This window comes from Melopsittacus undulatus, chromosome 16 (genome assembly GCF_012275295.1).
Source record: "Melopsittacus undulatus isolate bMelUnd1 chromosome 16, bMelUnd1.mat.Z, whole genome shotgun sequence".
Taxonomy (NCBI): domain Eukaryota; kingdom Metazoa; phylum Chordata; class Aves; order Psittaciformes; family Psittaculidae; genus Melopsittacus; species Melopsittacus undulatus.
In genome coordinates, this window is record NC_047542.1 from 2,303,387 (window position 1) to 2,315,543 (window position 12,157).

Sequence of the window (12,157 nt, forward strand, 5' to 3'; positions counted from 1 at the left end):
GGTGGTGTGAGCATCCAGTTTGTAGGCATAGAGCAGCCCCCAAGTCTTTGTCCATGTGCTAGCCTAGAGGGTCACAGGTTACACCCTGTGGAAGGGTACCTTAATCCTGCCTTACCCCCTACCTCCCCAAACCCGTTAAACCACTGGTGATGCTTCAGGCACGTGGCAGAGCTGCATCTTTGGCCATGCTGGGGTTAGAGCCATCCTCACAACCAGCCAGGTCTGGGCTGCAGGTATCCCCATGGTATGCATCTATGCAGCAGCTTGCTGGTCCTGCCTGGCCACTACTGACCCAGCTCCAGGCTTGAAATAAGGTGTTGGGCTCAGGCTGGATGAGTTAATAACCTTCCATAATAAAGGCTCCTTCCCCCTTTTGGAGCCAATGTACATGCAACATGGTGCTTGCTGAGCAACCTGCTGAGGTTTTGGTCAGACCTTAACCTATGCAGCCTGATGCACAGGTTTGTGTTGCTGCTGGCCAGCCCAGAACTAGTTTAGGTAATTGCTGAACTACAGGCAAGCATTTCCCTGCTTCCATGGAGTGTAGCTGATCAGACATCATTCTCTCACATTCCTTGGATTCTTTACATGGGTCAGTGCTATGCCCTCCACTTGTGCACACCTTTATTGTGTTCACACAATGATACAGCTTTTGCAGAAGGATGCCCTCCCCTCCTTCCCATGCAAACCAAAGCTCCTGATGCCTGTTTGGAAAGGAATCAGAAGCCTGGCTCTGGGTTTTGTCAGTAGGAGCCTGTTTTGTATTCCCAACACTCACTTGGAAAGCTGCTTGTACTGCAGGGTCAGTGATGGAAATGATTTAGTGCTGTAGAAGACTTTGTATTTACTTATTGCACTGGAAGCACTTGCACAAAATCCCATCTCGTGTGGGTCCTGGGTTGCAAGAGGCCCAAGTATCTGGTTCAGACTCATCATTTGAAATGCCCAGCTCCCTGGGTCACCCCCACTCCTCAAGTCGAGACATACTGAAGGTTTAAACTCATTGCTTAGCTTTACCAGAGCTCTGACTGCAACATCACTCGTGTATGATCCAAAAATGGCTTTGTAATACAGAGTTTATTACAGAAATAAACCACCTTTGTCATAAAAGGTGTGCAGGATAAACACTGACAGCATCAGCTGCCTCTGAAAGATGTGAGAGAGTTTGAAAGGGGCTGAAATGGTGGTGGTTCAGCCTCGCATCTCTGCTTTGGGGCAGCACTCCTGGGTCTGCCACCAACACAACCTTTTGCTTCTTAATTGTCACTTCATAATGAAGATGGGTGTTTGTGTCTAAGTGCTATATCCAGGTTGTCAGGGATGGATGTGAGTGTAGCCTTGCAGTGGATGTGAAGCCAGCCAGGCCCGGAGGAGCACTTGTACGTGGGGAGCATCACTGTGTCCCCTCCATTGCCCGTGGGTCTCATGGTTTTGTATATGGCAGTGGTGGCTTTTGGGAGGCACTTGTATGGGGCAGGTGAGTGCTCAGGCCTCAAAGGCTTTGATAAAGTTAATAAAAGACCATAAAACCCTAAAGGAGCAGCAGAGTCCTGCACTTCTTCCCAGAGAGGCTTTATCCACAGGCAATGCCTTTTAAAAGTAAGTCAAACCCCAATTCCATGGCTTCCCTGTTTCAATGAATCTCCAAATGCATTAAAGACTTTGTAGGAGGATATGCCCCATCCACATGCTGAGCGAGGCTTTATATAAATAGCTCCTATACATTTGCTATATACAAAACGTTATGTACACGTGGTGGTACTCCAGTCGGTGACGCTCCAAATACCTCCCATGGTACCTCCCCCAAGATGCTGAGGTGAGGGGTCATGGTTATGGTTGAAAGCAGTTGGATATGGGGGGCAAGCCGCTCAGCCAGCAGCCCCACTGCCCATGGAGCTATTCCTTCAGCAGACCAAGCTTCTTCAGTGCCTCTCGCCGGGTCTCATCCGTCGCACCCTTAGGGGAAATCTTGACACTGACGGAGGATCGGGGTGGCCTGGGGAAGCTCTGCAGGGGATGCGATCGCCGCTTGCTGCTCTTCTCCTGCTCCACCTGCCCCGGCTCTTTCAGACCAGCAAAGTCCTTCCCAGTGCCGAGGGACACTGGCCTGGGGCGGCTGCTCCGGAGGAAGCTGGGGGCCAGCCGCTCGATGAAGGACATCTTGCCCAAGGAGCTGCTGGTCTTGACGCTCTGCTCCTTGGTGCTGGCCATGTAGCTGCTCAGCCCTACCCCGGAGCGCTCCAGGGTGTTGGATTTGAAGGGCATCTGCCGGACACCCGGCACCGACCTCTCCACTGCCCCATCGCCTGCTTCGGGCTCGGCAGGGATGGGGAATGGCACCTCCTTCGGTTGGGGATGTGCTGGAGGTTGAAGGTGGGCGCTGGGCTCCCTCCTGTCCTGTGACAGTCCCAGCTTCTCCAGTGCCTCCCGTCGGGCTTTCTCCCTCTCCCTGGGGTCGAGGTGCCCTGAATTCACCTTGTCGGCAGTGGTGTCGCTGGCCAAGGATGGAGGTGATGCCTTCACCTTCTGGCCGGGCTCTGTGGCCGGTGTCACTGGGCTGGTTTTGCTGGTTTTCAGGATAATATTTGGTGGCAGTTTTCGTGGTTTGGGGGCAGTGGGAGGCCCCCGCTTGGTATCAGGGTCCTGAGGGGCCTCTTCCAATGTGGATTTCTCTGGCTGGCCCCATGACATCCAAGTCTTGGTCTCCTTGGCTGTGTCCCTCTTGTCATCTGAGCAATTGCTGCGTGACCACTCATGGCTCACCAGCTCATCCTGGAAGGGATCTGGAGGTTGGAGAAGCAGAGATTCCAGGGATTTCATCTGGCTTCTTATACTGGGTTGGTCAAACCTCTCGTCCTTGGCCATCTCCTGCGAGGATTTATCTCCTGGCACTGGGTCCTCCACTGTATGGACAGTCACTTTGCTGTCAGAGGCTCCATTTGCTACAGTGGTGATCCTTGGAAGACTGGAATAGACTGAGTTTGGAACCACTGCTGGAGCTGACCTTGGGAAGGCAGAGGGGTTTTCAGCACTCTTCTGTTCAGCTGCATGCTGCAAGGGGGGAGCCCCATTTTCCAGATCTAGGCAAAGAGAGAGCTAAAGTCATGCATCACATGGACACCTTCTCGTTTGCAAACCACACTCCTTCCTGCCTCCTAAGCAGGAGCAGCCATGGCAGAGCACTTGGCTTTGCAAACCAGGGCTGGACCATGGGTTTCCAGCTTACCCCGGGTGATGGAATCTCTCTTAGGCTGGGTCCTGGGCAGCTTGGAGGGCTCCATGGAGTTGGTGTCGTTGGTAGAGACCCCACTGTCTGCTTCTGCATCCAGGGAGCCAATAGTTTCTTCTAAGAACATCAGACATTCTTTCTCTTCTACAGATAAGTAGTCATAACTGTTATCACTCTGAAAAAGAGGGGGGAAAAGGCAGCAAAGAGAGGAGAAAGAAGTTAGGAAACGTGTGACAGCTCTTGGTCAGTGGCTATTCAGGAATTGGTATGTACAGCTACAGAAACCTAGACAAATTGCTCTAAAACCCCCCTAAGGTATATACTTAAGGCCATTTTTATATTGAAATCAGCATCAGGAGATGGGTTATTCTTAACTTGTAAACTTGGTCTTTACCTTTTAGTCCTTTAGTTTACTTTGGAATATGGATACCATGGGTGGTCTATAGGTGCCTGTACTGATGAGCAGTGATTTATCTCAGAATTTTCCTAAACATTATAAATACCAAAGACTTATCAGCGGGTGGTGATCCCTCTCCTTGTTCTTCCAGCCAGATCTTTACTTTGCTGTATTTCAAGTATCATGAGATGTGATTGCTGCGGAAGCACCAAGTTACAAGGTGATAGAAGCAATACACCAGGAGAAAAAGAGGGGCAGGAAAGGATGGGGCGTGCATCACATCAACAAGCAGGGAGGAGGAATTGTCCCAGGTGGAGTTGTTTTGCAGACAGACACCTATCCAAATCTTTGACCAGGCAATATTGCAACCAGTTTTTCCATCCCTAATACATCCCAGAGGGTTTGGTTCTGGTTTGCAATCTATCAAACAGAAAACCTGTTCAGGACTGAGCATTGCACTTGCACGTATCAATTATACTCCAAGTCACACAGGATGTAATTAGTCCATCAATCTTGGAATCGGTGTTGGGAGGCAAACAAGTTTTAATGGACAGATAGTGAAAAATGACACATCTACCCCCATGGCCCAAACTAATCTATTCCTTAACTAAGGAATTAATCTCTTGTCAGCCAGGAGGAGTACTGCTCACTGTCTTGTCCAGGTGAAGTCACCCTTGCTGGAGCCAGTCTGACCCAGTTACCCAACTGGTCTAATCCCTCCCTGGGGAGCTCACCCAGTGCCAGCACTATCTGCATCGGCATCTTCAGGCAACACGGGAGCATCGGGGCTCTGGGTATCATTCCCTGAAGGAGGCCTTGCAGCAGTGAAGGATCCCGATTGCTGCCACACACACAGTAGGACTGGAAAACTGGGAATGCTTTGGAGCAGGAATTCACTTGGTCTTTGTGCTGCCCTTAGCGAGGCGCTGCCTCAGGGTACCCGAGAGCACTCACAGAGAGCAGTTCTGAGCAGAGAACAGGAACAGGGTGCCCAGAGAAGCTGTGGCTGCCCCATCCCTGGCAGTGCTCAAGGCCAGGTTGGACACAGGGGCTTGGAGCAGCTGCTCCAGTGGAAGGGGTTGGAGCCATGCCCAGGCTGGGCACAACAGGGTTACTTACATGCTGTGAGTGGTTGGAGGCCGTGCTGACCATGCTGTCACAGCTGCCGGAGTTGCAGCCAGCCATTCCCAGCTCCTTCCTAGGCATATCCCAGGCTGCCCGGGGGGCAATGTCCTGGCTGAAGAAGAGAGGCATTAACCTGCAAGGTTCTGTACCCCAGGACAATGCAAGCAGGCAGGCTGTGGTGCTGCCGAAGCTGTAAGCTCCATCCCATGCTGGTGGCTATCTTGGAGCTGTGGATAAGGTAGTTGCTGAGTGAAGGGAAAAGCTGTAAGCCCAGCTCAGCCTCGGTGATGGGATCAGCGATCCCATCCCAGTTCAAGCTCCAGCCCAGCTCCAACTCATAGGATCTCTTCCCCCCAAACTTCTGACCATGCTAACCCGAAATGCTGCTGTTCAGCTGAGCCTTGCTCTGCTGGGAGCTTCCTCTTGGCACAGAGCTTCCTCCTGCCACCCTTCCTCTGGGGCTGCAGGGGTGTGGTGGCCATGGGGAGCTGCCCCCATTCCTTTGGGGCACGCCTGGGTGTGTTTGGGCACGTGCCTGGCATAGCTTATGGGGAGCAGGGCAGCGCTGGGTCTCCAGCATCCCCCTTTGCTCATGGCAATGCACCTCTGCCACTCTTCTGGATTCAGCCTGCACCCCAAACTAGTGGGACCAAATGGGGTAGTAATTGCCAGACAAACAACCTGCCATTGGGGTTGCCAACAGTGAGATCTGCCTGGGGCATGGTCCTGGAGGCAGAGAGGACAGTTATGTGCATGGCCTGCGGGAGATGCTGAGTGCCCGACAAAAGGCATCATTACTTATGGATGTAAAGCAGCGAGCTTCTGAAATGGACCAACACCACCTATTAGGTGTCTGGGAGAGGACTGGGCTGTGGAGGCTGAGAACAGCAAAACAACACCCCCCCAAGAGCACACAAGGACCCATGCAAGAGGATTTGCTGGTTGAGATACAGAGGAGCTCTTTGTGCTGTGACCTGGCCATGGCACAGGAACATACTGCTGCTTTTTGTCTTGGAGCAGGGAATTAGATGGAGTGATAAGAGAGCCGAAGTGGCTGCTTGTTCAGAGGGTTAGAGCCTGAAAGAATTCCTTTGTAATTGGGATAGGCAGCAAAAATCAGATTTCAACAGGCACCCCCTGACAGATCTAATCCTTCCACTATTTCAGTCTCAGCTTTAGCATTATTTACTGCTTAAATGACATCTCAGTAAGTGGTGGCTTTCAAACAGCAACACTCTGGATTCCATTGAATTCAGATAACTTTATAGCCAGGGTTTTTAGCTGACAGGAAGCAGGGACACAAAGTGAATTTGGGGGTTTTGGGGCTTCCACAAGCCATGCGGATTCACCGTGACCCAGAACATTTCCAATGTGAAATGTGAATCTGCTTCTAAGCAGCAAGAGGCTCCTGCTGCCTCATTGCAATGCTCCTCATTGCCTCCCACGTCCCTGCTGCACTCATTCAAGAGCACACAAAAAGCCTGGCCCTGCTGTGATTGGGGGTCCCGCCAGGCCATGAGGATGTCCCGGTGTCCCAAGGATGCCCATCCCCGTGTACCCATCGGCAGAAGTAATTTGCTCCTGTTCAAACAGCGTTTGCAGGAATCTAAAGTAGCTGCCAAGGTTTTGGCACCCTCCCCTCCATGGGGAGGCAAAGTTCAGCCCGGAGCTCATCGCGTGTTGGGGAGGATCTATGCAGAAAGCAGCTCCGTTTTCCTGCCCACCAGTTCTCTGATGCGATTATGGCTCTAACGTGTTCATGCAGCTCGGGAACAGTGTAGTACAATCCCAGCTTTTATGATCCAGAAGGATTTTACAGTTCCTTTTGCTGAATAACAACAACTAAACCCATGAGTATTTACATTAGAATACACGGCACTTGAGAAGCTGTTTTCCTATCACGTCTGTATCTCCTGCCACTAAAAATGCTGTTCGGAGAAGCTATAACAGGGAAAGCTGCCATAACTGTCCTTTACAAAGCTCCCTGAGACCTCAGACATCAAAGAGGTGCTGGGTAGCAATTAATGCTAATTGCTTTATATGAAGAGGCTACTTTCTTTTACATCCAGTGCTACTAAAAGCCCTCTACCACAGCTCTCCAGCTGTGTTATAGAAGCAGGGTGTTTTTGCTGTCTAAAGCAAACCCTAACCCTTACAGCAAAGGGCTTTGTCCTGTGCAGGTACCATCCTGGCTGCTCCTGCTTGGCAGCAGGATGGATCCCACCTCAGGGAGGAAGGAGATGATGGCAGATCTGTTCAAACAAGTAAATCAAGTGCAGGTAGCAGTTGCCTGAGCTCTTTGCTGTTCTGAGCACACCCTTTCCCAGCCTCTCGGGTCTCCCCCAGCTTTCCCCTTGCCATCAACTCAAACCACCTTGTACATCTTCACTGGTGACAGCCCCACCACGCTTTCATCTTCCCGAAGCAAAGCACATACATAACCCCCCAGCACCCACAGCCCTGCACTCTCCCGCAGCCCACTCAGCAGGAAAAGGACAGAAAGTGAAGGACAGGAAAGAACAGAGAGCATTAACGCTGTTCTTGTTTTACCAGCAGGTCCGTCGCTCCGCGCTGCCCAAATCCTTGTCCTGACCGTGCCTATCCCAGCACTTCTTTGCTTTCCTGGGTTAACCAAACAGAGCCGGGTTACACATTAACCCTCCTCCGGGGAGATAAGGCTGTGCCGGTGCTCAGCAGGTACGTGCTCACGGGTGAGAGCCCCCAGCCCTTCACTTGCAGCCTGCTGCACTGGGGCAAGAGAAGTCCCTCTTGCACCCATGCAGAGCCCCTCTTCCTATTGCTCCAGGCAGCTGAGCCCCTCAAACCCCTCCATGTCCTGCCCCAAAGCAGCCAGGTCGCTGTGTGCCGTGCTCTGGGGCAGCAGCGCAGGCAGCACCCGGGAGCTCTGCTCGGTACCACCCAGCCCTCACTCACTTCCCAGCTCCGGCTGCTGCCCTCTGATGTCCTCAGCACGGGTTTCGCTGGAGTCTCCTTAATCCGACATCCTGTTCTGCCGCATAGCTGCTCGCTGACACCCGGAGCAGCCCAAAGCAGCCCCGACCCAAGCACCTTTGTACGTAGTAATTAAACCCTGTGCTGGGCGTTTGCTCTGTGCGCTGCTCACCGCGTTACCCCACAGCTGGTTTGTTCTCTGGGCTGGTTTTGTGCAGGGGAACCCTCAGCCCAGGGTAGGACCCGGTTCCTTCTCGGCTCTAAAGCCACAGCCTCTGGCTAGAACAGGTATGTACTCGTCTGTCACCAAAGCTTTCCAGAGACCAAAAGTTCACTGTCTGCTGCTGGATGCTGTGAGGAGGTTCTGAAGGCAGAAAGCTTCACCACTATCACCTTCTATCTGTGTGTTAGAGGAGGAGGTGCCCAGGTCCTCACAGTTCTGAGGCTTATTCTTCAGGTACTGAGCTTGCAGCTCCCCTTTGCCCCTTCTGGTACCCTTCCCTGCAGGCACTGAGTCCCCTCTTGTGTGTTCATTCCCACCTCCTCTGCAGAGAACTGCAGGAGCTTGTTATTACCTTGATTTTGGGCTCTCCTATTGAAATCACAGCTTTTCTCTCTGACAAACATTGTTTAGGCCATTGCTCCCACAAACACACACAGCATAGACGTGTATGTGCTTTGCAAGGTGAATAACTATGAATATCCAAACTGTGATGGCCACCAAATTCATTGCAGTTTTCATGCCTCAGTAATTTGGTTTTAACTTTTATATTGGCATTTTGGTGGGTTTATTCTTAGAAAAAGGCTGTGTTGCAACGTGTTCCCTGCTGCACAGAACAGGGAAGTGAAAACAGAGCTAATTCAAGCCATGGTAGAAAGCAGAAGAGCCAGGAAGCACAGGGGTTCCCACCAGCATTGCTGAGCCCCAGCTGTGTGCTGTTATGAAAGGGAACATGTGTGCTGAGGAGCAATCCATAGAGCCAGAGGCCTCAGGAGCTCCAACCAGCCCTGATTCCCATGCCAGCCTGCAGCAGAGGGACAGAATGATGGGAATGTGATGGATTTGGAGCAGCAGTAGCAGCCCCAGCAATGCCCGAGCATTGTGACAGACAGAGATTGCAGCGTCAAGCTAAGTTTAGTGCAAGAGGTTCTGGAAGTGTTGCCTGGTGCGGTGCTGGGTGATGAAGCAGGTTAAACAGAGGTAGCTTCATGCTGGTTTTGTTAAGTTGTGCTTAGTTCTGAGCTTTAAGGGATGGAGTAAATCAGACCCTGAGGGGTTTTCTTGTGCATTCAAACACAGTGTGAATGAGCAAAGGCAAGTGTGTCCCGAGAGCACCGTGCTGATAGCACAAGGGCTGAAATCTGTGCAGTAAACCAGGCAGAGCTTTCTGCCTGCAGGGTTTTGTGTAGGTCAGGAGGGTGTCATGATCCATTACAGGAAGTCTTGAGCTTGTCTGAATCAGCTGCCCAGAAAGAACCTGCTCCTTTTCCACATTCCTCTTCCTCCAATGAATATAAATAGCTACAACCCCAAATAAAGTGTGATTTCAGATACACGGCATGAAGTCTATGTGAGTAGTCAAACAATGCAGAGAAAACTTCGCAATACAGTGAAGGGACTTTGGCATGTCAACAGACCCGTTGTGCCTCACCCTGTTCCTAAACATGAGAGCACAAGTGGTTCAGTCCTGCCCCTGGTGGAAACTCATCACTGGTAACATGCCTGTTAACATAAAGAGGTTTATCTGACTCTGTAGGACTGTTGGACACTTTCCTTATACCAAATCATATGGACAGGATGGATGTTAACAGTCATGGAAAAGATGAGGCAGTTAATACCTGGTTTACACAGCAGCTTAAGGAAATAATTAAGTCTTAATATAGCTGTGAGGTAAGCAAGGAACCCCATTTATTATCCCTATTTTACAGAAAAGAGGTAGAGAACTGAGCTGATCTGTTTCCATAGCTTGGTCAGCATTAACTTGGCAGAAATTGCTGGATGAAGGAAGGTTGGATGAAGCCTTGGGTGATATGGTTTAGTGTGAGGTGTCCCTGCCCATGGCAGGGGGATTGGAACTGGATGATCTTAAGGTCCTTTCCAACCCTAACTATTCTGTGATTCTATAAATGAGGAGTCAGCTCTCAAGGTATGATAAAGCTCCCTAAAATTTTCCCCAAGGCTCTAATTAAAAGAAGACAGACACTGCACTCTTGGCCAACCTGGTTTTGTTCATTTCCCCATTGCATTCTTGTGTTCCAGAAAGTGTTCTGCTGCTCAGAATGCTTCATGGGAGGCAACTTGAAGTCATTTTCTTCTTAGCAAAACCTGATGGTGGTTTTACAGCTGGATGCATGAGTTAAGATGCAGGCAGAGGTGTAATTTGTAGGATAAAGAGTTGTCATTTGGAAACCAGCAAGCTGCAAATGTTTTGTTCCTCTTATTAAAGAGATTCCCTGCCAGGGCTCTCCCACGGCAGGGTTTGTGTGGGGCTGGAGCCAGAGCTGCCCTCCAGTGCTGTGAGCAGTGAGATCTGCCAGAGGTGGATGCTTCAGTGATTGTGTCTTGGTCTGATTTCTCTAACATATGGGTTTTCATGGTTAAGGAGTCAGCTTCATTCTCCTGCTTCAAGAAGAGCAAACAGATAAGGCTGCTTTAGTGAAATATATATATTCATTTATATACTTATATATATATATTTATATATATAAATGAACCTGTGTTCTGCATTGCTGGTGTGGTTTCATAGTGGCTTTGTGGTCCCAGGGTGGATCGGGGCTGTAGCACTATTATACTTAACAACTCTCTAGAAAAGGGATGAGTACAGCAGATACTGTTCCCAAACTGGCCCAGCAGCCTCTGCTGTGACTGTGCCCATGAAAAGCTTCAGGTGTAAGATATTCTGCTCTGTGTAAGATGTTCCTTTTCTCAGCCCTTTCCCTGGCAACTGCTCTTTTTACATGAAATTATCCAGAACTGAGGAATTGTTTGTCCTTCAGAAAATTGCTGATTTACTCCCTAGACAATCGCATCCATGAAGTGGGTAAGCATGCTACTGAACCCAAATGTTCCTGATGTCTGGTTACTAAATGATTTGGCTTTAAACTGTCAGAGGGGAGATGGAGGTTGGACATTAGGAAGATGCTGTGAGGGTGCTGAGGCGCTGGCACAGGGTGCCCAGAGAAGCTGTGGCTGCCCCATCCCTGGCATTGCTCAAGGCCAGGTTGGACATAGGGGCTTGGAGCAGCTGCTCCAGTGGAAGGGGTTGGAGCTGGAGGAGCTTTAAGGCCCCTTCCAACCCAACCCAGGCTGCACTGCAAAGAGGTAAAGATCTCAAAACCACCCTGTTGAACTAAGCCCAAACCTGAAATTCCAGAAGTGAGGCACAGACTGCACTGAGGATGTACACATGCATCAGTCACGTTTATTGGTGCAACACAACTTTTGCAATCCAGAGCACGTGTTTAAGGCAAGCTGTTACACCAACTGGTTGCACGGATGATACACGTACCGGAACCATGTACCACAGAGTTACAATGGGAATGAAAGCTGTTAGAAGTGTTTGCTCCTGCTTGCTTTACTGCAGTGGGAACATGCTGCCTCCACCAGTGAAAGCCCTTGCGCAGGATCTGCTCAGCACGTAAACTCAGACAAGCTTTTCAAGTGCTGTTACAACCACGAGCTGATGCGTATCTCCTGCTACAATACGTGTTTGTGAAAGGCCACATGATTAGAGTGTGTGGGGCTCTTCTTTAATTAAAGAAGGAATTTAGTGCTGGTAAAACAGGCAGACTGGCACCAGGTAACCGGGATTCTTTATTTCAGTGATGTCTTAGAACCTGGTAAAACAATACCAATAATCCACCTTTTGTAAGCACACCCCCAAAACAAACCTTCCCATTTCCAGGGCTCATTTAGTTACTGAGCCCTGTGTTGAATGAAGTATTCAGCAAGGAATTTAATGCTCATTTTAAACGTGTATGGGATTGGGAATGGCAGTAAGGATATAAGCCCGTATTTTGCAGGCTTTGGGTATGGGTTATGCTATTCCCAGCCAGAACCCAAGCCCACGTTCCACATCTAGTGTAAAATAGGTGTAACCACCATTCTGCTGTACAAGCAGAACAGATCAGTGTAAATGTGTCAGTGGTGTACTGAAGTTCATCCTACCAGCGTGCCACTTTTGTGATGCTTCTGTAACTATATTGTTAAGGGCAGGCAAATGCTGGTAAAAATGATACCAAAACCACCCCAAAAATAACATTCCCAACACTTGAAACAGAGGGGGTTGTACTTCAAATGTACCTGTATCTTAGATAATGCAGATACTTTGGGAGAGTTTGAGAATCACATATAGTTTTCTGACTCGTGGGCAGCACCATAGACCCTTGTTGTTTGAAATCCCCCTGTCAGTGTCTAACAGCATCAGCTCTTACAAAGATGAATTCCAGCAGTG

At 50.0% G+C, this 12,157-nt stretch overlaps 1 protein-coding gene across 4 annotated transcripts; it reads right to left on the reverse strand.

The window, feature by feature from the left end:
- Positions 1–575: 575 nt before the first annotated feature.
- On the reverse strand, positions 576–8,045 carry C16H1orf116 (chromosome 16 C1orf116 homolog). Of its 4 annotated transcripts, none has more exons than XM_005143232.3 (5): positions 7,686–8,045; positions 7,302–7,373; positions 4,746–4,978; positions 3,227–3,404; positions 576–3,080 (listed from the first exon to the last, which is right to left on the reverse strand). In XM_005143232.3, exons 3-5 carry the CDS (start codon positions 4,878–4,880, stop codon positions 1,897–1,899), a joined length of 1,497 nt encoding a protein of 498 aa, XP_005143289.3. In that variant the 5' UTR covers positions 4,881–4,978; positions 7,302–7,373; positions 7,686–8,045; the 3' UTR covers positions 576–1,896. The 4 variants fall into 4 exon arrangements, with proteins under 4 accessions (XP_005143289.3, XP_033925636.1, XP_033925637.1 ...); XM_034069745.1 differs by having other exon boundaries at positions 4,746–4,863; positions 7,686–8,044; XM_034069746.1 differs by lacking the exon at positions 7,302–7,373 and having other exon boundaries at positions 4,746–4,863.
- Between the last annotated feature and the right edge of the window lie 4,112 nt (positions 8,046–12,157).